The 27,133-nt window shown below is 40.7% G+C and overlaps 1 protein-coding gene across 6 annotated transcripts in view; it reads left to right on the top strand.

The window, feature by feature from the left end:
• Rgl1 (ral guanine nucleotide dissociation stimulator like 1) overlaps positions 1-27,133 on the top strand; it is a 265,738-nt gene that overhangs the window by 223,725 nt on the left and 14,880 nt on the right. For all 6 annotated transcript variants that reach the window (XM_074047269.1, XM_074047271.1, XM_074047267.1 and 3 more), the window contains 8 exons: positions 4,780-4,869; positions 7,046-7,132; positions 8,576-8,608; positions 10,829-10,950; positions 13,174-13,263; positions 17,997-18,183; positions 22,607-22,861; positions 26,911-27,025. In XM_074047269.1, the coding sequence (XP_073903370.1) occupies positions 4,780-4,869; positions 7,046-7,132; positions 8,576-8,608; positions 10,829-10,950; positions 13,174-13,263; positions 17,997-18,183; positions 22,607-22,861; positions 26,911-27,025 (979 nt within the window). The remainder of the gene's footprint in view (positions 1-4,779; positions 4,870-7,045; positions 7,133-8,575; positions 8,609-10,828; positions 10,951-13,173; positions 13,264-17,996; positions 18,184-22,606; positions 22,862-26,910; positions 27,026-27,133) is intronic.

Below are 27,133 nucleotides of genomic sequence, written 5' to 3'. Positions count from 1 at the left end.
TGTAGTTGACGGCTGTGGACACTAAACAATATGTAGTCAAAGACAAATAACAGATTACGAACGATCAGAGGAACTAGCGTAGGCCATTTTCATAGGCTTTCTGTAAGTAGCTTTTATTATCCGTATTTTGCAGATAGCCAAGACTCAGAATGGAGCATAACATGCCCTGAGTCATGTTAAATGGTGGTAAAGGTGAAATGTGAATCCACCTTAGAGAGACTCAAAACCTGTACTTTCATTGCTCAGGGAGAGAGCTGTTTCTTTTGACCTCTTAGGAGTAGAGGGAAGAATAGATCAGGTACAATGCCATAGAGAAGGTAAATCAGTAGTTTGGCACAAAATATGGATTGAGCACTCATTATGTGCTAGGTATTGATGATGCAATCATTTTGATATGCATCTCTGCTCTTAAGGGAATGCAGTCTCCTAGAGAAGTAGTCAATTATAAAACGGTATATATGTTACCATAGAGGGAAGCCCTGAACTGGGCAAGTAAAAGATAGATCCTTGTCTTATTCTCCTTTTCTACAAGTTGGAGAAAGTAGTGGTAATGGGGTTGTAGACCTCTTAGAATTAGCTCAAAGTTTGAGAATGGTAGAATATATGCAAGCACTATGCAAGCATAGATTGTTTTTAGTATTCACTAAGCTATGTACGCATAAAACAAAGCTGTGCATAACAAATGAAAGTGAAAAAAGCATAAGCTACATATTTGAGCTTAGGAAGGGCGCTTGGAGTAGGAATGACAGTCAAGTGGAGATATGGTTACTGAGAAAAGGCACCCTATTGATAACTCCCATCAAATTCTAAACCTAAAACTCACAGACTAGTCATGCTGTAAAGGGCATCTGTTATGGTTTTCACAGCTTCTTCTCCTGAATTCTACCCATGCTTCCTATCTTGGTACAGACTCCAATTTTTCTTTAAGTCTTCCTCAACCCTGAGGTCTAATTAAGTGCTCTCAATGTGTTCAATCATTCCTTTGGCCTGGAACTTAGCACATACTCTGTTGGACTTGCCTGTGGACTTAACCTATCTCCCTACTAGCTTGTTAGCTTCTTCCTCAGCCGGACAGAGACTCGATGTATCTTTTTGTCATTATTTTATCCCTAATACCTAACACAGTACCTAACATGTAATATGTGTTCAGAAACTATTGTTTAACTGCATGAATTGATTTTTTAAAATGTGCCTGCTAGTAGCTTCTTCTTGGAGTAGATGATATGAGCATGATAGTTTATGCTGATGTCTGACTTTGGGTTTGGACTACCTGATTAACTGTACACTAAACCATGATTGCTTCACATTCCTCTACATTTTCAGGCTTTAAATGGAAACCCATATGACTGGAAGGAGATGGTTTAGTGGTCTTTCTGTCTGTAATGCAAACCCAGACTAACTGGAGCCACACATTCAAATCCCAATAGCCCTGAGTCATCCTTCCAAGGTAGATAAATTGAATACAGTGCAGCTCATAGCCTGGTGGCAGTCTTCTGGCTGAAACCTTAGAAGTAAAGCTATATCTAGGCATTAAAGATCCCATGAGTCTTTTTTAAATATAGAAGTTAGATTTCTTATACATGGCTCAGATCCCAATGAAATGAAAACCTTGGCTATGAATTCATGTGGTCTGTGCATTGTCATTAATGATAGTGGAATGCTTTGGGCAGTCCGTGTGTATATGTAGGTCCCTTTCCTGTCATCTTTGTTGACCATTATTCATATGAAGTATATAATTCTGGGTGTAAATTCTCAGTACAGTTGTAAAACATGAAATTAAGGTACTTAGCTTCTCAAAAGAACCACTGAGGAAAACTACTGGGCTCTGTTTCTGATATCTTACTGCTAGACTCATCCTGATTTATGGTTGAGTAATCTTAGTTTTAAATGACCTGTCTTCTACTTCTGGGTGAACGTAACCTGCCATTTCTGTAATATTATGACCAAGGCAACTTAAACATTAGCAGAAATCTGTGGTTTTCCTTTTAAGTGTTAGAAAAAATATTTTTAGTTTTTCTCAAAGCTTGCCTTCAACTTGCTATATCCTCACAATTTCTAAAACTTAGATAATTCTAAGCAGGTGAATAATGGAGTCCACAGATTTCCAAACAACAAGAAAGTAGACTATCATCAAACCTTGGTTCTGGTGACTCTTGATGAGAAGTCTCCCTGGTTGAATTGATATAAAAAATTGTTAAAAGGCCCCAGAAATTTGACTCTGCTGAAGAGATGTTTAGTGCAACTCAAAACATGCTAATATACAAGTTGGAGCAGGAGGCTATTATAACTGTAAAGGCCTATTCAAATAAAAATTACCAGTAGCTTCTGAGCTATAATTTGGCCAACATTTATTGAAATGGATCCAGTGCCTACTAGACAAAGTCCTTGTAGACCTAGTAAAAGAAGTCCTTCTGGGGCCAGGAACAATGTGGACAAGGGCAACTGAACACTGCTAAGATGGAGATAAAGAAGGGGTGAGAATCAGGTAAGAAATTTGCACTAGAGAGAACAGAGGTTGAGAGACGTGAGGAGAGGAGAAGGAGCAGGAAGTTGGTAGAGGCAGAGGGAGAAGTTTGAAATTTATCCTGACATATAGGTAGTGATGAAAATCGTGGGCTTGGATAGCATTTTCCAATGACATGAGCATATTGCAAAGCAAGAAGGTGACTTGGACAGAAAGAGGAGTCACTGAGAGAGTCTGAGCATGAGCAGCTCATGACTGAGGAGGCAGGAGCAAAGTACCAGAGTGATACCATCACGATAGCCTTTGAAAGTTTGAAGAAGTTTCAAGGGATTGGTGGTGTGGGACAGAACAGCATCGGGGATTTCAGGCGAAGGAAGGGAAAACCTGAAACCTCTGCATATGGCAAGTAAGTGAATTTTCAATTCACACCTTGTTTGGAAAAAGCTGGCACTTTTTCTTTTTTATTTTTTTTTTCAGATAGAGTCTTGCTAGGTAGTCCAGGAACTTATCATCCTCCTGCCTCAGCCTCTTGAGTGCTGGGATTACAGGCATTGTGGCATCAAGCCTGACTTAATAGCCAGTCTTTGTAGTTCTGCAGCCAGGGATGGCATCTCATTCTCATGAAATCATGAAGTCAAGACATCAACAAATCTTTTTATTCCCCATCTCAGGTCTTTCTCACTCCTCTGTTGGTCATTCCACCTCTGTTGTTCTATGATTCTCAGGAGCCTTTTAACTTTTCAGAAATCCTTACTAAGAATTTTAGATATATCTGCAATGATTTCCATACACTATTCCTCTGCCTATGATTACGAGTATGGAGAGAGACCAGAAGGACCTATGCACTAGAAAGAAATGGGCACTCATATTTGTGCCAGACAGAATTGATTACTATCTCTAAGCACATTCTTAAGGATTTGGAAAGTCTCACAACCACCTGGCACAGGAAAGTAGCACATGTTAGGTTACTATCATGCACCCCCAAGAAAACCTGTAGGTGGGAGAGCATTCAATGGTAGCTCTCCTTATTATCATTTTTTTTGCTATGAATTTCTTATTTATTTATTTATGCTCATAAAGAAAAGAAATCTTCATTTTTTTATTGTGCTGGGTAGGGGTACATTGTGGCATTTACAAACATTCTTACAATATATCAAATATATCATACTCGAATTTACCCCATCCACCATTCTCCTTAATCTCCCCCCCAATTCCTGGAATAGTTTCAACAGGTAACACTTCCCTTATTTTCATCTCTAATAGAGAGAACTGACATAGATAATGGGTCACTGTGGGTCATACCTGGGTTCTGGGTTAAGGCTAGTTAATGATAGGATGTATTTATGCTTTGCCACCATCAGCAAGACTATGTCATAGAGAAAGAACCTTCTTGCAGTTAGTTGTACAGTAATGGAAGGCACTTACTAAAGTAAGGTAATAAGCCCATGGAAAACTGACTGAAGGAAAACTAATACAGAGGTTATACACTATTGAATTGTGAAATTTTCCTCCCATTCATGTATTTCCCAGAAAGTGAGAACTTAAGACCCTGAAACCACAAACCCCAAACACTTTATGTTCAGTCAGCAAATTCATGATTAGTCGTTATGTAGAAGAGTTTATAGTTACAGAATGCAGGGTGGCCTACTGTCCTCAGGCACCAAAAGGAAGGGTGACCATCTGTCCTCAAGCACCAGAAGGAAGGATAGGTTTGTAAGAGTTCCAAGCCTAGGAGGCAACTTAGGGGGACCCGTTGGGGGAAAGGGGAAATGTATGAAGGTCTATTTGTATGAGTTGGTGCTATACCACAATACTAGACTTCCTCAGAAAACTTCCTGTAAAAAAGTTTCATTTAGCTAAGAAATACCACAAAGTTAGTCCTTTTTCTTTCACAGAATGCTGGCACATCCGTTTCAGGCCAAGATCAAGAAATCACAGAATGTACAGAGGAATCAGTCTTCATTTCCAGGACATGTCATTATTTTGAGTGAAACATGGGATGTGTAAAAATGTGTCCTATTCCAGGAGCTGCCCACTTTGTAGTAGCAATTCATTTTTTACAGCCAAATCAGATACTCTTCTTACAGAGTGGGGGATGAGCAGGGTGTAATCCAAGACTACCAGGCCTCATGCAAAGGACACCACTTCCCAGCAAAGCCAGCCACACCTTTGCATAGTACACCTCAAGAGCCCACAGAAAGCTTCTTCATTTGCATGGCACTTGGAGACTTGTGCATTCCAGAAGCTAGGCGCCCCTGTCCTTCTCTCTATAATGGCATCCTCCATCCTTCTCCTTTGTGTGCTCTGTTTCTTAGGAAGGAACCTCAAAATTTGCAAATCTGGACAGCAGCGTGAAAGAAAACCAGAAACGAACTCAGAGGCGGCTCCAGCTGCAGAAGGATATGGTATGTCAGCCCCTATTACTCCCTGGAGAGCCCACAGGAAAGTGGCCTTGTGTAGGTGGCTGGGCAGCTCTGTATCACAACAGTGTTTTCAATCTGCTAGACATCCGGACTTTTGAAAGGGCTCTCCCATTCTTTACCTCACTTGTTCTTAGCAGCCCTGGGAGGGCTTTAGGAAAGATTATTCCCATTTGATCCAAAAGGAAGTGAATACTGACAGTTGCTAATCATATTTTCTGGACCTGCATATATACTTTTTCCTAATAGTAAGGGAAACTCTGCAACAGGTATGTCTATCCTTTTCACTGTCTCCTCCAACCACTAAGCTTCCTACCTTTGTCAGCTTCTGGCACATGATGATCAAGGAAAGAGAGTGTCTTCTACTAGGAGGACTGGGGCGTTGTGTTCAGAGATCGTTTCATTTGTTCCCCAGCCCTGTGATCATTGTCAGCCTCCCCTTCCTAATCTCAGGGAGTAGCCAAACTTTCTAATTTTTCACTTCTCAAAGGAGAGCCATGCCTTCCCTTCTGTAGACTGAAAGATAATTGTTATCATCTTCAGTTGAATGTTACACTCCTAAATTTTCATTCCTGCCTTGAGAGGATTTTCTCTTTCTTTGGAAAGCTGGACATAAATCAGAAATATTTTCAAATGCTTGGACTGTTTTGTAACATAAAACCTATAAAACTCAGGGTTTCAAATTTTTTGGTTGTTCAAAGACAAGTTAAAAATAGCTGTTACTGAAGCAGGGGGTAGAGAAGATTATTTTGGTTCAGGATAAGACCTTGCACACATATGGGAAGGACAAACTGCAGCAGGTAGCAAGTTCCTAAAGGACCACCCCTGCTTGATATGAACCAACTGAGGAAGCAGCCAGCTTCATGCCTAGCAGTCCAGCCTTATCTCTGAAAGTCTGATTCTGACTTTCAGAGTTTCCATAAGTACCTTAATACATTAGAATAAGGTGTCCATGGGTGCTCCTGTTTATTTTCCCTGAAGAATGGCTGTGCCTTAGTATAGAAAATAGTTGATTTCTAAGGAGATTTGGGGAAATGAACATAGTCTTTACCTCAGTTTTATGTTGAAGTGTTTTCACCTTCATTTTCAAGGAAAAATTTTAAAAAATTTTTTATTTTGAATTAATGGCAGAAAAGTTACAAAGGCAGTAACATAGAATACTGTAAACCCTATCATTTGAGTGAACCCTTTACCTAGTTTCCCCCATCATTAATGTCCTCTGTAGCCATGGCACATCTGGCATTTGACACTTGCATAGTACTGTCAACTACAATACAGACTTTATTTGGATTTTACCAGTTTTCCACTAGTGTCCTCTGTCTGTTGTAGGACCCAGTCCACTGTAGAGCAGTGCATTTGTCTGTCAGGTCTTCCCAATCTCTTCTGGTCCATAAGAGGGTCTCAGTTGCTTTACCTGTTTTTCATAACCTTGACAGTCTTAAGGACTGCTGTCCATGTGTCCTGTAGGATGCCCCACAGTCCGAGTTTGTCTTTGTTTTCTTACACTTAGACTAGATTACAGGTTTTTGAAAGACTGTCATGGAGGTAAAACACTCTTCTTATCACATCGAGAGAATGGCATCAGTGTGACAGCTGCTATCATGCTGATGGTGCCATTGGTGATGTGAACCTCATCACTTGGTTACGGTAGAGTTTGCCAGGCTTTCTTCTTGAAAGTTACTGTTTTTCCTTTCTTTCTTTTACTCCTTGAAAGTAAGTCACTAAGTGAGAGTAAGGACTTGTACTCTTGTGGTCCATACTTCTCCTCCATGGTGCACTGGCTTATTCTTTTACCAGTGGTGATTCCATTGTTATCCAGGCCATCCCAAGCTACCAGAAGTGTCCAGTACACTCTGAAAGAGGACAGACAACCTGCCAACCTGAGCCCAGGAAAATATAAATCCCATTGTGAACACATTTGAACATACGTGTATAATCTTCTGGGTTTTGGACTTGGTTCTCATGACTTTGAAAGTTAGGCATTACATCATAGAGTTCCTATCCTGTTTGTGTAGGGATTTCAAATTTTTCAATCATGAAGGTTAGCACTAATGACTCGAAATTAGTCCTTGAATGGATCATTTTCTCCAGAGTGAAGGTTACAGAAACCATGAGACTTTTCATTGACAGTAAAGACAGCCTTGCTCTGATTACTCGGCAGGGTGTGATGCAGGGAACTGTACCCTACCTGGGTACCTTCCTGACTGACCTGACCATGCTGGACACTGCTCTACAGGACTACATCGAGGTGAGTTCTGTGTGGCTGGTGTAAGTGGGTCTGCAGCCTTCTCATTGGATACTCAAGAGAAATTCACTTCTATTGGTAACTATCAAGAGTCCATCTGCACATGGTGTTTTGCTAGATGCTAGGAAGAAAACAAAGAATAACAGTAAAAGATAATAATCTAGAAGTGAGTGACTCAAAAGCCACGGGAAGGAATATTTTATTGCAGTAGGCACTGATTGACAGAGACAGTAGAAATTTGAACAGAAATGTAATGAATATAACACATCATGATTAGTTCAAGATGAATTGATAAAAAGGCTTTATTAAGGAGTAGGTTTGAGCAAGACCTTGATCTTGAGTGAGACATTGCAGGTGGAGCCAAAAGAATAATATGTCTAACATTTTACCTAGGAAATAAAGAATGTGAAAAATTTGTAAATTTTCAGGTATAACTCCCCCCTTTTTTATATTGCTATCTGTTTGGGGGTATAGACTTGCACTCACTCTTACAGATTTTTTTTGTAGAACTGGGGTTTGAACTCACGGTTTTGTACTTGCAAAACAGGTGATCGACCTGTTGAGCCACACCTCTGGTCCCTCACTCTGTTTTGGAATGGGAAAAGAGGTAAAATCCAGTCAAAAAGGCAATTTGTTGATAGCAATAATATTAAGTGGAAAGAGATTTGATATTTGGAATGAGATTTAAAGATTTCTTGCATATTTAAGCATATTCTACTTTGCTGGTTATCACAGCCAGTCAGCCTGCTTTTATAGTACCATAACCAGAAAGAGGAGAAGTTATTTTTGCATTGAGTGTGCCTACCTCTGAGTTTTCCTTAAGCGTGTGGACACATACATTCATTTTGCATTTCCTGAGCTCTGCATTTTTTGATATCTTCTGCCTCAGCTTATTTCAGAAAATAGCCATCATTTTTGGGAAATTTGGGAAATGATCAAAGATTTAGAAATTAAATTCAGCCTACTGAGAATAGGACCTGGCAGATGAAGAATTGAAATTTCACTTTTCATGATACTATGTGGAAGTGTCTTTCTCTTTTGATAAGCCAATGACAATTTGGTTTCCAGCATGAGTCAGTGACCATCTGTTTTTGATGCTTTTGGTCAAGGAAAGAGTATAATAAAATATTTACTACAGCTTTTGTCTTTACTGGCTCTTCAAATATATTTGGGTACTGACTTACATTTTTATCATTACCATTGTAGTTGGTTTCAGACATTTTAAGAAACCGCTGTCTGCCTACCCTGCCCTATTATAAATGAAAAGAATGTTTTTCTAGAAGCAAAAGATGATTGATTCTCTTCCATATTCTCCATAATTACAGGAACATTAATAATCATGACTTTATCATTCCTTTGATCTATTTTTAATGTGACCTAGAACAACACAGGGCTGTGTTTCAAAGTAGTGTGGTTGGTCACTACTTTTAAAATTTTTTCTTTCAGGGTGGACTGATAAATTTCGAGAAAAGGAGAAGGGTAAGTAGAGTGCTTTACTTCATCTGGGAATGAAAAAAGGAGAAATTTGAATTTTTTGTAGAGGCAGAAAAAAAAGAATTCACACTTACTGAACATTTATCATATATCTTTGTGCTTGGTATGTTCTTATACATTACCCATGAGATAGGTTTTTACCATTCTCAGTTTAAAAATAAGGATGGTTTAAGGCAAGGAAACCAGATTCAAGAGATTAAATAACTGGACCCTGTAGTAAAGTCAGGGTTCCAATCTTGTCCTCCCTCTCCAAACCCCATTAAGACATTAAAGGTAGAGCTAGGCTAGGAATTGGTTAATGGTAGAGGGAACCCAGGAGTGTATGAGATCCTGGATTCAATTCCCGGCACACTAAAAAAAAAAAAAAATTGGGGATGGCAGAGTGGCTCAAGTGGTAGAGTGTGTGCCTAGCAACTGTGAGACCCTGAGTTCAAACCCCTGTAACATTAAAAAAAAAAATTAGGGTAATTTCTTTTCTTACTCCTTCCACATCTGCTTTGTAATTAGCTTCAGCAAAACCAGGTTCATGCTATAGTTAATAATGTATTGTATACTTGAAAGTTGCCAAGAGAATAGATTTTAAGTGTTTTACCAACAAATAAGTATGTAAAGTAATTCATATGTTAATTAACTTGGTTATACAATTTTTTTGTCTGTTTAAAAAACCAAACAAGTTCTTCCTATTAAGGATAAGTGGTTTCCTAACAGTAAATGGAGTTACTAAAGATGGTTAACTCTTGTGGGTTTATTTAGGAGAGGAAGAGATCTGGTCTTCACTGTTAGGTATAAGCAACTATTCTTTTCCTCAGCATAAGAAGGGGCATTCAACATCAATTTAAATCTTTCTGTGGATAACATAGTTCTGAACTATGCTACAAAAAGCTAAAGCAGTCTTGAAAATTTGCCATGTTTTTGTGTAATATAGTAGATTTACATAGACATGTAGATGATTTAAAGACAAAATAATTTCACCCCATAGGGATTACAGCTGGGGATAACTAGAGGTCTCTGCCCTCCTCAAGGGAGATAGACAAATACAAAGGCAGTCATAACACAGCCTGATACAGGCTTGTGAGCAGAAGTAGCGTCAGGTCTTAGAAAAGCATAGTGGAGGGACATCTAGCTCCAATTTGTAGAGTCAGAGAAATTTGCAGGTGAAAATGACATTGGAGTTAGGACCAATAGGGCATGGAGGAGTTCCTCAGTGACAAGATACCAACCTGGACTCATGTAAACTTTCTGTCCTTCATCGAGTGACATGATGCCATCTTTAGCATGATAACAAATATTCCTTGACAGTAGTGAGACCAAGGGCTGAGGTCACTGCATGGGAAAGCCAAGACTCAGAGAATCTGCTAGTTCTTAAGTGACTTTTGTTGTATCCTGTAGCAACATATATAATTTTTAAAATCAATTATCCCTTCACTGTAACCCATTCTTGTCTTTTAACTTCAGAATAAGCCTGAATGCTAATTTCTTTTCTTTTAAGACTAAGATATTAAGTGTTTGGAAAGTTTGAATATAAAACCTAAAGCTAAAGCTTATCCCCCTGCCAACTTTTAAAAAGGAACTATTGAAACATCTAAAGAGTTATAAATAATCCTGGATGTGATTATACACTGCTTCTCTCATGAGCGTTAGAAGATTTAGTTAAATGATTTACTGGAGTAGTAAAAATCTAAGGATCCAAGAAACTTAAACATTCAATTTTATGAGGCTCTGGACTGTTTGGATATTCAGCTCGACCAAAGCTTGTTTATTGTGGGTTGAAAAAGTTGGAGATGGGGAACTCCGGACCTTCTTGACTTAAAGCATTTGTTTTCTTTATCTTTTAAGGAATAGAAGTAGAAAATTTTCACATATTTTTATCAAGTACTTAAAACCTTAAAAATTTTTTCTGTCCCAAGGACGAAAAGAGAAAGGAAACCACATAGTAACTACTTTGCTTACTTTGGTGGCTTGTTTTGTTCCTATAAAATGTTCTTTCAAAGAGAAAACTGAAGTATTCAAGGACTTGAGAGATTCAGAGTTAGAATTTTTTTTTCTTTGCGGTGCTGGGGATCAAACCTTTCTAATGAAGCAGCATTTCCGAGCCTTATTAAATGGTTTTCACCACAGTTTATCCTAAAGTGGTATATTGTCATGCTGAGAAGATCTGTATCTGGTTGGCTCTATTATTCACTCTGTCCTCTTGGTATTCTTTAGGAATTTGAAGTGATTGCCCAAATAAAGCTCCTACAGTCTGCTTGCAACAGCTACTGTATGAGCCCAGACCTGAAGTTCATTCAGTGGTTCCACAGGCAGCAGCTCCTCACAGAGGAGGAGAGGTACGGAACCGAGGCGTGGGTGGGAGGAATGCTGCATCTAGTACCTCCCTGGTCATCTACTGAACAACTATTTGGTGGCAGCCACTAGGTTCTAGAACGTTGGTTTCCAGAAGAGTATGACGTAGCAGGAAAATCTGAATTGAGGGCATCAGAAGATGTGCGTTGGAGGGCTGGATACAGTGGCTCACCCCTATAATTCCTTGGGAAGCAGAGATTGGAAGGATATGAGAGATCCCATCTCAGTGAAAAAGGTGGGCATTGTGCCATGTGCCTATCATTCCAGCTATGCAGGAAGCTTAAGTAGGAAAATTGCTGCCCCAGCCCCCTTGGGCAAAAATACCTGAGACCCAACCTGAAAAACTATGAATGCAAAAGGGGATGGGGGAGTGGCTCAAGTGGTAAAATGCCTACCTAGCTAGCACAAGGCCCTGAGTTCAAATCCTAATACTGCCAAAAACCAAACCACAACAAAACATGTGTCTTGCTCTGCTACTTACTTATCTTTGGAAGCTTGAGTAAGTCTTTTATTCTCCCTTATCTCCAGGATGCTTATCTTTGTTATGTTTGTTATAAGGTATAAAAAAATTGTTAGGATGCTGATCGTCATTATCATCTCTGCCGCACCCACCATTGTCACCTAGCTTGTCACTTGGGTTCATTGTGTTACCTTTCAGGGAGCTTTCAGTCTAAGGAGGGTAGACTCATGAAAAATTGAACCATGCTAGATAACTTAGTGCTGCAGACCCACAGTCGGGAACAGCTCATTTGTGGCATTACCATGTAGATTGGGGTGCGAAGGAAAGAGAAGACTCACTGGGAAAACTGGAGACGGACATTCCAGACAGAGTGAGCTGAGGACACACGCAAAAGCCTGGTGGCCTGACAGGCATTGCCCTTGGAGGAACAGTGGTAACACTCTGGTGTTGGTAGAGCATAGGCCCAGGTTTCAAAATTCTGGTTGATAAGCATAGTAAAGGGGCGCGTTAGCTGTAATGCTTTGAATGTTTGCCCAGACCTTTCCTGTAACTTGGTGGTTGACAGATTAGCCTGAAGGCCGTATGTGGTCCACTGCCTGTTTTTGCACTTTTAAGTGGTTGGAAAAAAAAAAAAAAACTAAAAACAAAAGAAGAATATGACATTGGATAGTTATTTGAAATTCAAATTTCTGAATCCATAAATAAAGTTTTATTGGAACATAACCCATTCATTTACATCTTATCTCTGGCTGCTGTCATGCTTTAAAGACAGACTTGAGTAACTCCAGCAGAGACCAGATGGCCCACAAACCTAAAATACTTACTATCTGGTCTTTTGCAGAAAAAGTTTGCCGATTCCTGTTGTAAACCAAGGAATTTCTTTGTAAGTTTGTCATAAGAGAGTGAAATTGACAGCAAAATAAGTCTTTGCCAATGAGGAATTGAGGTTTAAAGGCATATTATAACTAGTCAGTGATAGTGCTTAGATTCACTCTCAGGGCCGCCTAGCTGTACAACCTAAGCTCTGAGATGGCTGTGTAATGCTGAGCACCCTTCCCCACCCACCCTGTAACCAAATGCATCTATCTGCTAGAGCTACAGATACAAGCTTTCGTAGAAGGCGTTTCAGATCAGATAGCAATTCCTCTTTTGCATGTGCCAGTTATACCTGCCTGGGATATAGATGTATGAATCTAGAGTATTTTAATTCAGGATTTTTTGACGATTAAAATTATATTCATAATCATATTTCTCTATCGTTAGGAATAATAGAATTACTTATGTCTATTCACTGAAAGTAAGATATTTACAAAAATCTCTTTCATGTTCCTTAAAGCAAGGCATGTGCTTACACATTCAAACACGCTAATGGGAGGAGGGGTGAGGAGTGGGAGAGGGACAAGTCAGGGAGGGACAAAGATTTTTCCCTTGGTCTAGCAGTGTGGCAAACACATTCAGGACAGAATAGACTCAAGTGCTGCAAGTGTGCACACAGCCTTTTATTTGAAGCATGCAGAACTAAACGTCTAAATCCATACGCCAGTGAAGGGAATGGTGTATAATGTAAATTTATACAACTTGGCAATTCAGTAAGTACCCTCTGACATTCATGTTAAAACAACATAGTCTATACCTTCACTTTGAACAATCGCAGCCTTCCTCTAAAACCGACGTAATAAACCACGTGAATTGAAGTCCGTTCTTCAGTCCTCAAAGTTTGACCTCTAAGTACCCTTCTCATTCCCAGCTACGCCCTCTCCTGTGAGATTGAAGCAACTGCGGATGCCAGCACCACCTCCCCCAAGCCTCGGAAGAGCATGGTGAAGAGGCTTAGCCTGTGAGTGCCACCCAGGGGTCTTGGAGCTCTGCAAAGGTCCCATGGGATGGGCAGAGGAAATGTATTTGACAAGGTCTCCACGAGCCAGGCAAAAGTAAAGAACGCTCAAGTAGTCTGTCTTTCTGTCATGAGCTCAAGACATCTGTTAAATCCATTCATTTCCTCTCTAGTCTTTTCTCTTCTGTGAACCAACATCATCCCTGCCTGGACCATCTGGCAACATCTTTACTGTCCCCTTGTCCTAACAATCCATTTTCCACTGAATCGCCTGGTGCTTCTTTGCTTAAAAACCTCCAGTGATTTTAATTTGAAATAAACCTTAAACTCCTAATCCTATATTACTAGGCCTTATGTAATGTACTCCCAACCTTCCCTCTCTTACAACCTCATTCACCAAGACCCACCATGTCTTCTAACCATCCCTCAAATACATCAGGCTTTTTCCTGCTCTAGACCTTTGCACTGGCCGCTCCTGTGGCCTGGGATGCACTTTCTTCATGGCTAACTCCCTCAGATTTGGGGAAATGATGCCTCCTGCAAGAGCCCTCTCTGATGTGGTTGTCTACCCTGACCACTCACTCACACTTGCACTGGATGCTTCCTCCAGTGGAATGTGAGCGGTCTGAGAATGGAACCTTGCTCATCATGCACACATACTGATTGCCAGGTGGGTGAGAGAGCCTGCCTAACCAGTTTCAGAAGATCTGTCTCCCTTTGTGTAAAATCCAAAGTCCTTAGAATGGCTCACGAGGCCCATAGGGTAGCATCATTGGCTCCCTCTCCCTGCCTGTCCCCTGTTTCTGTCCTTATCTTTCCTGATTTTTGTGCTCTTTGCATGTCGGCCACTAAAGCCTACCTGAACACACTAAGTGCACTCAGTTTTATTTTGCCTTTTACTCTGTTAACAACACTCTTCCCCTACCTAGCCACATGGCTCATTCCCTCCCTTCCTTCAGATATTTTTGGAAATACCACCTTCTCAGTGACCCTCCCACAACTGCCTCATCTGATGTTATAACCTGCCCATTCTACCTTCCCTTGGCTCTCTTTCTTATCTGCATCACATTTCCCGCTACCTGATATACTGTGTGCTGAATGTATCCATTTAGAATGCAAACTCTGTGGAGATAGGTCTGTTTTCTATTCATTGCTCTATCCCTAGACCCTAGAATGGTGCCTCACACACAGTAGATGATTAATAAATATTTATTGACTGCATAAATTAAGTCATGTGCCAGGGCTATTCTAAGAACAGTATGAGTATTTCTTACCTAATCCACAACGTGATGTAAGAAATAGTTCCCACTATTATACTCGTTTTATAGACGGAAAAGTGAAGGACAGACAGAATCGATTCATGAAGGGGGCACTGTTTCTCGTGCCCCCTCCCTTGCTGGAGCGAGGTTTTCACTCTCGCTCCTTGGTTATTACTGGACCTAACTGGGCTTAACTGGAGAGTCAGAAAAGACACAGGATGGACAGAAAGTTGTCTAGACAGAAAGTTGGGGTCAGGTGTGTTGAGCACTTGGGTGGAGACGCCCAACCCTCATCGCTTCTTTTCTCTATCTTTATTCTTTAAGGCCTTACTCCTTTGCAGTTCTTTAAAACCTTGCTTCTAAAGTATTCTTTAAAACCTTGCTTAAAACCTCTTTCCTTAGGCTCGCTCTGTCCCATGTTTTCTCTCAGCTCACCTTTAGCTTAATTCCTCTTAAAGTCTTTTGCACCCAGGCTTGCACTGTCCCATCTCTCTTTAACTCTCTTAAAGCCTTGGTGCTCAAACTTGCAAACCGCATATGCATAACTCATAAGGTCTCGGTCCTTAGACTGCGCACTGTGCATGGTCCCATGCTCTCTTTGGCTTTTCTGTAGCTTTAGCTTTCCTAGGGCCTACGTATGAAGTTCTTCCTCAGCTTTGCTTTCTGAAACCTATGTTAAAGTTCTCGGAACAGACTTCCTATCAACCCCTCTTCAGCATTTTCCCTTCAACAGTTCTTTTCCCTACAGCAATTTTTCCCTTCAATAATTCTTTCCCTTCCAAAAGCTTCCCACACCAAAAGGCCCAAAGTAAAAGTTTCTTCCCAATATCTAAAAGCAAAAAGCCCACCAAAACAAAAAGCCAAAAGCCAAGCAAAAAGTCCAAAAGCCCAAAGGAAAGCCCCAAAAGGCAAAAGCTCCTCTTCCTCCTTCAGGGGTCTTTTATAGCAGCAAACAGGGTGGAGCCACAGGGAGGGGTGTGACACTGCAACAGAAGATCTAAGTTCCTGCTTCTCTGAACACAACTTAGGAGGTGCAGTTGTTCTGCTTTTCCCTGTTTCATGGCTGGGGCTGTGCCTATCTTGGCCTACAGGTAAAAGCAATTAACTGCAGCTTCCCTTGCTTGTGTCCAGTTCTCATAGGCTTTAATCTGCTCCCCACAGATTAATATGACAGTACAGGAGTGTTGGGATTCGTACCAAAGATTGGCTCCAAAGCCAAATTTATAACCTCTTTACCATACTGCCTCTTGGAAAATTACATTCTGAAGGAAGAAAGTAAGGAAAGATACAGCAGGAGTTAAAGAGAATGGGAGAAGAGGGAGGGAAGGAAGGGATAGAAGGAGGAAGTGAAGAAGGGGAAAGAGACTGTTGGTTTAATTAGGCTCTGGGTTTATTGTAGTGATTTTTAATAGAAGAACTATAAGAGAGCCTAGTCTTCACCATCAAGTTGATCTCTTAGCCTTTCAACTTTTAAAGGTATTAAACTAATGAATCTTAGAAAGGTAAGAAGGTTAGCTGAAGGAACCATCTTCTCTCACACAGATAAATACCCATGTCTGGTCTTGGAGTTGACATAATAATCTGCGTTGACTCAGGGACAAGCAAGAGCAGTGCTCAGGGAACATTGAACTGTTTTTCATGACCAGGTGGGCTTGGGAGACATACTGACCTAACACATCTCACCACTACTAATTATGTGAACTTCTGTTTTGTCATCTGTGTGATGAGGATACCATGTTTCCTGGGTCAGAGGATTCGGGTGGTTCATCAGTTCTAGAATTCTCTTAGCCACCATGCCTTCATATATGGCCCCTCTTCCATTGTCTCAGTGTCTTCTGGAGCTCCTCTTACATACATTCAAAATTTTCTTATTACTTTCTCTGTATCTTTTAACTTCTGTTTTCATGTCTTTATCTTTTGATGCTGATTTCTGAGGATTTTTCTTCATATCTATTCATGATTTTCTTATGTTTTTTTTTTCATAATTCTCCTCTTCAACAGTTACTTAATCCTTCTATTGAGTTTTTAATTTAATTCACTACATTTTTCACTTACAAGTGAATTTTCTTCAAATTATCTTGCACTTTTGTCAGAGTATCTTGTTCTAAGTTCTAATTCTTAATTTCTTCTCTTCTGGCTTTATTATTTTAAACATTTTATAGCTTGGCCTCAAGTAGACATGCAAACATTTGCTGAATAAATAAATTTCTAGTTTCTTTCTCACAGTTCTCATATTGGAAGTTTTTGGGAGTCTAGACCTGCTGTTTAAGATGCCTATTGACTCTCTCTTTGAGTATATTTTCTTGTATATATTTTTTGTAATTTTTTATTGTGAGCTCATCTCAGGCAGTTCTCTGCAGCCTGGGTTGAAAGTGAATCCCTCAAAAAACATTCCTTCCTTTCTCTCTCCCTCTCTTCCTCCTTTCCTTCTTTTTTTTTCTTTCTTTCCTTTAGAAATCTAGTTATCCTGGAAGTGTCATTGGCCAGTAGCCTGGAATGCTCTTTTCTCATGTTCATCTCCCTTAGATGCTATACTGGGGATTCTAGACCACATAGATAGCAAATCAGAGTGAGGCATAGGCCAAGCATGATTTCAAGAGAGACATTTTTCTAATATCCAAATTTATAAGACAGATAGGCTTCCCTATTGTTTTCTTGTGCCAGTAGAAAGATACTTTTTTAGCCCATTTCTTTATTAAGGATACAGTCCTTTGAGGGCCCTGGCTTTTTGTATTTTATAAACAGAAGCTCTCATTTCTGAGTTCTGTGTACATGTTAAAACCCATGCTCAATGCACACAGTATGCATGTATAAAAATATAACACCGAACCCTATTAATTCGTAAAATTAACATGTTAATAACAATTTTAAAACGTGTCACTATTTTTCTAAGATTTGTGCTTTCCATTTCCTAGCCAAAGCAGCTGCAGTCATAGCTCGCATGCTTCCATTTCTCGGTTCCCTTTTCATTTAAGGCTTTAGGGATTACCCTCACTATCTTGCAAGCTCAACTGGAAGGAGTTTTAATATTTCTTACCTAGTTGTTTTATAGAGAAGGGGGTTGGGTTATTGCAGTTCACCAGATGGTTGGAAGCAGAAGTGTTCTTCCTTCTTCTTTTTTTTTAAATCCAAACTATGACAGCCTTTTAAAGTCTTATGAAGTCTATCTTATGAACTTATGGTGGTTATTTTGACCTTGCCAAAGTAGTTCATGGACTGAAGGACTACCATTGACCTAGAAAGACTCCCAAATTAATCAGCTAAACATTCTGTGTTCTTTCAAGTTGGTAATAACTTATTGGGATAAGACATTTACTACTAATGTTAGGAACCTTAAAGCAAACGTTTTCCTAAAATGCTAACCACAGGGCATGCAAGCTTCAGAAATTCGTCCAGGGCTTAATCAGCACAAAGTTATTTGCTTACTCATGGATTCCAGATTTGTAACAACCCAAATGCTTGGCTCTGTTTCTACAGATTGTTTCTGGGGTCTGACATTATCACTAGTAGCACTCCCACCAAAGAGCAGCCCAAGTCCACAGCCAGTGGGAGCTCCGGGGAAAGCATGGACTCTGTCAGTGTGTCATCCTGTGAGTCAAACCACTCAGAAGCTGAGGAGAGCTCTATTACACCCATGGACACACCTGATGAGCCTCAAAAAAAGGTATTTGCTTAATCCTTTGCATAATTCCTATTGTAAGCTCTGACATGGTATTGGTTGTTTCTCCTGCAAGGAATGCCTGTTTTTGAGTGTATCACTCTACAAGAGTGTCAAAATCAGAGTTAAGAGGTATCAAAAGCAGAGTCGAATCTGGGGACCCATTACTTACAGATTTAAAAGCAGTAAACAGATTGGTTTATTCATTTGACCTTTTAGATATTCTATACACACAGCTAAAGGCACTGAAGATTTGTGAACTGTAATATAAGCATACTTTATTCAGGAAAAGGAGGGTTGCCTAAGAAGGTATGAAAAAGTTGGAGATGGAGATGTGTCATCTTCTTGGTGCCATACCTGGTCTTAGTTAAGCTTTTACCTCCACAGTATTGCATAGCAAACCATTCCAAAGCTCAATGATGTAAAACAATAATTGTGGATCTAAGGAGTTAGCTGATTTGGATCAGGATTAGCTCTAGGCCACAGTCTTGGTCCAAGTCTGCCCCACCTCATTCTTTTTGGAGTAATGGGTTTATCCATGGCATGCTCTTAGCATATTAAGACAGGTGAGGAAAGAGGACAAGCGCAACCCCACAGTACATAGCAGGTCTTCCCTTGGTTCCTGTCACCAGCACTCCTTTGGCCAATGCAATGTGGTCTACCAGATGATTGGAATCTGTCTTCCTCCTTAATGTCTCTTCTGAAGTACGCTGACTTTTTAGAGCCTTCTGAAGTTCGTTTTATGGTAGGAAGTGTAGGGGTAGGGTGGTGATATTTTGACCCCTGCCAAAGTGGTCCATATTTTACCATAATAGTATTGCATAGCAATACCATGGGTCAGATCCCACATAAATAAGCGAAGCAGTGAAATATGCACCATTTTAAACTTTGAAATAAATCACAGGGCAAAGGGCATGGAAGCAGGGTAGGGTGAGGAATTAGTAATGATGATACAATCTAGCATGTCTAAATCAAATGGCAAGTGAAGAGAAGTGATAGCAGAATTCTCATAGAGTTTCTATTTTTTCATGGCTGCATAAATAAATAAAGGAAAACAAAATGTTAGTCTTAATCTTGTATACATATCAGCTTCGATATACTGGGCAAGGAGCTTTGATCAGAGAGGTCAACTTTGCTATGACTAGAACTTAGCCCATTTGGGGAGGTTTTTGGCCACCAAACATGCTTGAAGTGACTTCTGACCTCTTAGCTTGTGATTTGGTCGATGAGGTAGTGTGTTGGTAGCTGCTTCATTACTTTGTTCATACCTGCTGCTCTCAGGAGGACCTGTGTTCTGCTTTATCTGGTGTTATCTCTAATCATGGTTATCTGAGAACCTTACAATGACTTGTTCACAGAGTAACTAATCCAGGAGAGACATCATATTCAGGGCTCGCCAGACGGAGATGACTCAAATGCTGCCCCCAGTTAGATGCTTCACCTTTCTGTTTTGAATGCAGGGGATGCAATACTTCATGCTCTGAGTGTTGAAGGAAGAGCTCTGCACATACCTAACATACTGGCTTTTTTCCCAAAAGTCACATCTCCTAAAGCAAGGATGTACTCATTCTCCATAATGTGATGTAGCCTTGGCTCAAAATGTAGGTTTTTGGCAGGTTCTAATGCTTTCTACACCCCCTAATCTGATGATGAATGTTGTATAAAAGTGACCACAGAGGTATTGTCTGTGTCTTTGAAGCATTTATGTCCCTGTCTGGGACAAAAGTAGAATCACATTCATATCTAGTGGGTATAGCGGAAGTGTGCAGAATTCCAGATCATCCATTTTAAAACCTTGCAGATTAGGTCTGGGGATGTAGTTCAGTGTAGAGCACTTGCCTAGCATGCTTAAGACCATGGTTTCACTCCTCAGCACCACACCACGTGCACACACACACACACACACACACACACACACACACACTCTCTCTCTCTCATACACATGAGGGTCTTTAAAACCATACAGGAGCCCAGTGTGCTGTTGTTTGTACACCCCTTGCTTTCTCTTTTTTTGATGACTAATTTCCTGCACAAGTCATGGCTTTTTATTCTTTGGATGAAACTTTTATGAATTTCTGTAGATTTAAAGATGAGTGTTTGACATGGATGCATATCAAGCATGGATATAACTTCTGGGCTGCAGAATGCCTGCATATTACCTGAGAGGGCCTACAGTTCTCCTGCTTTGTGCATAGCTGGACTCAGATGCCTTCCACAGTCTCTTCCTCCCCTGAGATCCTGTGTCAACCACCCTCTCCAGCAGCCTTTCACACTGTGACCTTTCCTTTCCCAAAGGCTGCACTGTGAGGTTATGGTCTTTAAAAGAAAAGTACAATTTGCATTTCTCTTCAGGCTCCTGATCATGCTTTCTAAACATTTCTTTTCTTTTCTGGCAGCACTGACATTTGAACAGGGACTTGCACTTGCTAGGCAGGTACTCTCGCACTAGTGCCATGCCTCCAGCTCTTTTTGCTTTGGTTAGTTTTGGAAATACATCTTGCATTTATGCCTGATCATCCAGTTTATGCTTCTTGTGTAGCTGGGATGACAGGCATGTGCTACCACACCCAGGTTTTATTAGGAATGACATGAGGATCTCACAAAGTTTTTTCTGGGGCTGGCTTCAAACCGTGACACTCCGGATTTCTGCCTCCTAAGTAGCTAGGATTACAGATGTGAGCCACCTCGCCCATTTATTTTCATATTTGCTTCTCACCGTTTAAATTCTTAATAAGAATTTGGGGGCTAACCAAATAGTGTGTTTAGAGTTCCTAGAACCCAGGCATCTTCAAGGCTTTATTTTAATTATAAATGTTGTTGGAATCATGAGAAATCTAAGGAAAAAATGTTTTATATACAGGAAAGTGAAGGTGAAAAAATTAAACCAATATTTAGAAAATGGATCTTCTTGGATAATATATGTACAAGCAAGTTATGCTTTTAAAATTACCCACCATCAGTTAGCTCTCAAATTGAGCCACTAAGTTGATTCACTTGGGAACGTAGGGAAATTCCAAAAAACAAAAAATATGACTAAACCATATTAGGGTCAAACTACAGTAGACCACTGCATATCGGAGTTGTCCAGGCATGTAGTGGACTTTAATGTAGAGTACGCCACAGGAAGAAGAAACCCCAGGAAGTAAGATAGACTCTGTTTTATTTAGAAGCCAGATAGTAGGAAACTAAACTTCTGTACTTTGTTTCCAGGAAAGGGCAGATAAGTATAGAAAGGAATTAGTGTTATTTATTTTAAAATGACTTTCAGAATATTTTATAGTGTCAATATGGTATACTTAATCTTACCCTATTCTAAAAAATTATTTTCAATTTTCTATAATAAGAACTGGTATTTAAAATGATTCGATTTAAAATTTAACAATTTTTTTGGAAGTAATACCTCCCAGTGAGTTTTAAGCATCCTCTTTCTCTTGTAATTTGTATTGAATGTATGATGAATAGACAGTTAATCAGAAAAGCACATTATCTGTGGTTTCCCATTCCTCAGTTCTCCTTGATGTAGAGCAGGGAAATGTGTGTCGTTAGTTCCACAAAAAATGTATCAGAGCGCTCAAAGGCAAGTCATGTGATTTCAATGAATCTTATTCTCCTTATTGCTATAATGTTCTGCTCTGTGTCCTCAAGTCACTTGGGAGATGTAAATGAGATAAAGTATACGAAAACTCATTACCAACCATGCAGTACTAAACATACCGAGGGAATGGCATATTAGGTTAATTTACCATGGTGTCTTCCGTAGCAGATTACCTGCTGTTCTGTGAACACAGTGGTGGGAATCAGGGAACTGAGGTGTTTGTCCTAGTGGTACTGCCATCTAGATGTGTGAACTGGGGCCACGGTTTTCTCTCTGGGCCTTAGGTTCCTTGGCCTGAGATAGTGAATGAAATGGGACCAGGCATCTCCAAGAGCTTTTCCAGCACTAACATTCCGTGCAGAGCTATGTAATCTGGTCCTTATCTTAGAAACTGCTGAAACTATAGGCATTTCTCTCCTACTACAGAATCTGACTGTGAAGTGGAGTCAGATTAAATGATCTCTGTGGCCATGTTGAAAGCTGTTGAGGCTCAAAGCAGTAAGACTGAGTAAAAGTAGCCTTGTAAACTGACTTCCTTTCTTTTAGAATCTGCTGCCACCTGCTGGTTAATGGCATAAGAATAGCTAAACCAGGGAAATGAGAGAACCACATGGCCTCAGGTGGATGTAGATGCTTAAGTTACCCTGAGTCACTGATAGGCATCTGGAGGGTGGGGGCTTACATCCAAGACAAAATGTGTCCCTGTGGGCTGTTGTGGAAGAGATAACTGAGGACAGGTTGTCTTGATAGCTACTTCTGCATTGAGAATTACAAAGCACACTCTTGGCCCAAGTTCTAACAGTTATTTTCTTCTGGATATGTTTCCTTTTCCAGCTTTCTGAGTCCTCCTCATCATGTTCCTCCATCCATTCCATGGACACAAATTCCTCAGGGATGTCGTCCTTAATCAACCCCCTCTCCTCCCCGCCATCCTGCAACAACAACCCTAAAATCCACAAGCGCTCCGTCTCCGTGACATCCATTACCTCGACAGTGCTGCCCCCTGTTTACAACCAGCAGAACGAAGACACCTGTATCATCCGCATCAGTATAGAGGACAATAATGGCAACATGTACAAAAGCATTATGGTAAGGAGCCGTTCTCGCCCCAGAGATGTCCTCCATGGGCTGCCTCTGCATCTGTCAGCGGCACGGACCAACACCCCTGGACTTGTGCAGTGTCACCACACCTGTCTATGTTCACAGAATGGTTGTGCACAAATCCCAACCTCCCCCCGAGTGTAGGCTAATGGTGCACTTATCTAAAAATCTGCTCCAACAGTGCACATGGGATATAATTTTGATCTTAAAAATGACAGACATATTCATCCACATCAACGCCCTCTTTTCAAAGTGTTCACTTTGGGTGACAATATAGTGTATTCTGGGGAAGATGCCACTGCTGCATACAGGAAGTCTTGTGGTGTCTGGATTCATAACTGAATTAACATGCATTGTTAGTAGTATACTCCTGGTGACAATTTTTTGTCCTTTGGGCAGTTGGATCAAACTAGTTACTGAAATAGATGATCAAGCTAGAAATACAGTTTGAGTTGGTGAGGAACTGTGCTTGTATGTATTTTGAGTTTCTTATGTAAACACAGCATTTTTCTGGGGAGAATTTTAAAATGTTTTCAATAATGGCAGTCTTTTTGGAATACATGCAGAGCCTCTTGTGGTGATGACCTTGGATGTGTAAGGTCTGGTGTGTTTACTACAAGAACAGACTCCTGAGTTTATAGGACCTCTCACCCTGAAAACCAAGTTTTCCTCTGTAGCAAAATCCTACAGCTAATTCCACATCTCTCATCATTTTCACCATTCGCCTCTCTGAGGGCCCAGGAGCATCTCCAAGCTGAGGTCTGAATGTGACATAAGTAGCGTGGAGGGACTGTCTTTAACATTGGAGAAAAGCTTCGCTAAAGCATACATTGACTCAACAAGATATCTGGTGAACAGTTGTTGTATACTAGTCATTGCACCAGCCTTTTGGGAGAGAGATGAATGAGACAGCTCCAGCTTTTAGGAATTTATCATTTCAAAGGGGAGATGATAAAACATTATTCAAAATGTACTAATTGCTTTAATAGAGGCCAGACCAGATTGGAAAGGGTCTTAAAAATCCACAAAGGAATTTGTGCCAATCCTATAGGCATCAGGATCTTCTTGAAGGCTTTTAAGTAGCACTCAGATTTGTACATTAGGTAAGTACCTGGCCTTGTGGAGCTTGCTGCTGATGCAGGGGTAGACTATAGGCAGGAAACAGGTTAGGAAGCTTCCATCTTCCATGTAGGAGATGGTGAGGGCTCAATGATGGTCATGTGGCTAGAAATAATATGGAAAGCTTCTTCTGAAGTATTGTTGTAGAATGCATTCTCTTAGTTATTGACCAAAAAGTTTGGTTATAGTTGTGGAGATGAGGAAGAGGGATGATTAAAGGCTCTCTGTTGGTGACTCTGTCCAGTGAGATATAAACTACTGGAGAAGGATGCTTGGGGGCATTTAAATCAGAGGCACCAGCCACCCACATTGGTGACATTGTCTAATAGATGGTCAGAAACACAGGTTGATGCAAAGCCGGTGATGGAGTCAAATACTGCAAGTCTTCCAGCCTCATGGGGTGGACACGGTCACATGGAGTGAGTGTAGGATGAGGCACAGCTTGATTGGGAGTGACAGATGGAGCTTAATAAAGGAGAGGCAGGAGAACTCTAAGGTAGCCGAGGTCGTCAGTATTAGTATTGTGTTTACAGCATGGTCTGTTCACATGGCTTCTCTTACATATGTCAACCAGAGAAAAGTAAGTTCCACCTACCTGATTTGAGAGTGTCTCTGAATCATAGCACAGCTCTGCTGTGAGTGGGCCATGCCTGTGAGCACATGTTACTCTGTCTGGGGAGAACTGTGAGTTCTGAGATACTCCCACCACTCCTGCCCAGGAGCCTTGGATCATGTGTGCTGTTGTCCAAGTGTTGGGAGGGTAGCGAGTGAACATGTGGTCTCCTAGATTCCTCCTGTGGGAGAACACCCCTTCTGCCACCCCTTCCTGCAGCCCTTTGCACGAGATAGTATCCTCCATCCACCTCACAGGCGCCTTTTACAGGGGTGACATGCTGCTTCAATGGCCTCATTCTTACCGTTGGGCTTTCCAAAGAGAAGCTTTTCTTCACAGGTGTTCCCTTTGTGAAATTTATTATGCTTGACCAGAGGATGGAAGTAATTTGAGATTTGGCCTCTAAGTTTTTGGTCCCAGGACCCTTTGATACCCTGAAAAAGTATTGAGTATCCTAAAGAGCTTTAAGGTGTCTAGGTTGAATCTATTGATATTTACCATATTAAACATTGAACGTGTGACTGAGCTGTTAGTACCAATTGTGACAGTAGTTGCCCTCAGTAGCTCTTACGGTACAAAGTAAATGCCCAAGGAAAACCTTGATGTCTATCTTCATTTTATAGCCTGGCTTTCTCCCTAAGTAGGGGATTTAAGTTGTTAAATTTGAACCCACCTCAGCCTAACATTCATCCCTAAGTGATGTCCTTCCTCCTTCAGCTTTGTGCTTTGAGTCCATTTTGGCTCAGTTTGGGGAGAATTTCTTTGACACTATCAAAAACATATTTTCCTCCTTTAGAATTTTGTGTGCACCTAATTTTTTCCTTATAAGTAGATATGCCAGATGCTTTGGTAGTAGAAGGATGAACAAAGTCTTTATTGCTTACAAGGACCTCATTGGAACACATGTTGGTTATTGAATCACAAATGCCAGATGCTTTGTTGGTCAGGGGAGGTGTCTAGGCACTGCCATCCTCTGGCTCACAGTGACAGAGCTTCTTGGAGGAAATCAGACCTTTGTGTGCACGTGAGAGTTCTCTCTGCAGTCCTCACTTCCTGGTGAGAATAGCTTTTCTTTTTAACCAAGAAAAATGGGAGTTTTCATTTGCATCTTTCACACTTAAAGCAATCACTCAAGGTATAGTGCATAAGGCAGCTCTCTGTACACCTTACCCAGAACCCTGCCCATAATTAGCTGGTGGGCAGAAGTGAAGAAGAGAAACTCCGACTTGCGGATAAGGGGAACCTCACTTGTACTTTTGAGACATTTAGGAGGTGATTTTTATTGAAGTGTAACCTGCATATAAGGACATATATATCTGTGTAGCCACCACCCTAAATCTTGATTCAGAACATTTCAGCCCCTAAAACTCCCTGTGCCCCTTCAGATTGGTCCCCTTAGTCTTCAGTCTTCTAGTGCCACACACCAGTTGTTCTGTTTCTGAAAGAGTAGATGCCAATGGTATGTTGCATAACCTCCCGAGCGTGGTTTCCTTTGCTCAGCATGGTGTTTTTGAGACATCAGGGCTCCACTTAGGCTCAAAGGAAAGTAGCTAACATTCGAATAGTACCTTTTCTAGACATGAAAAGCTATAGCCTCTGAAGAAATCCTTTTTTCAACTACCTCCTGGAGGTTTTTTCATTCATTCAGCTGAGTTGTAAGTGGTAGGGCAAGACTTTCTCAGTTGTAACTTTTAACGTTGTTGCACATGCTAGTTCTTCCTTAATTTCTCATCGCGTTCTATGATGAGTGTGCATTCTCCTCCTCTGTTGATGGAGATTCAGGTCGATTCTAGTTTGAGCTATTATGAATAAATTTGATGTGAATATTTGCATACAAGTCCTGTTGTGGACATACGTTTTCATTGCTCTTGGTAAATACTGTAGATTGCTGAGTCACAGGGTCACCTGTGCTGTTTGAAATGATCAATAGGCAGAAATGTAGCCATTTCTGTCCCACTGGTTGTAGCTGATGCCATGGCAGCACCCCAGCACAGGAAGATCATCCTAGCTTATGCATTACGTTTTTCACAATCCCCTCATAATATGTTCTTTCATCAGAAAGTCAAGCACTATGAATATAAATAATGCACGAGTCTTCCCCGTTTCAACAGACAGGACACTGTGATGCTAGGAGCCATCATCTTTGGCTACTAAGGGTAGAGTCAGGACTAGTACTGTGGGTGCTGACTCAGTCCATTCTTTGCAGACACACATGTACACCACAAGACAGAAGGAAGAAGAGGGTCAGGAGAACCCTCAGGAAATAAAGCTAAATATTTCACAAGTTCATTCATTGTCTTTGTAGTTGACAAGCCAAGACAAAACTCCTGCCGTAATCCAGAGAGCGATGCTGAAACACAATCTGGACTCAGACCCAGCTGAGGAGTATGAGCTGGTGCAGGTCATCTCAGAGGACAAAGGTGAGCATGTGTCCCTTCATGTGGCAGCACCTAGCAGTGCAGGCATATTGTTCCACAGTTGAGAAGGGATATAGTGTGTTTCTTTTTTAATGGGAATGTAGTGGTGGT

This window comes from Castor canadensis, chromosome 11, assembly GCF_047511655.1.
Source record: "Castor canadensis chromosome 11, mCasCan1.hap1v2, whole genome shotgun sequence".
Lineage (NCBI taxonomy): Eukaryota > Metazoa > Chordata > Mammalia > Rodentia > Castoridae > Castor > Castor canadensis.
This window is presented reverse-complemented; position numbering and strand designations above follow the sequence as displayed.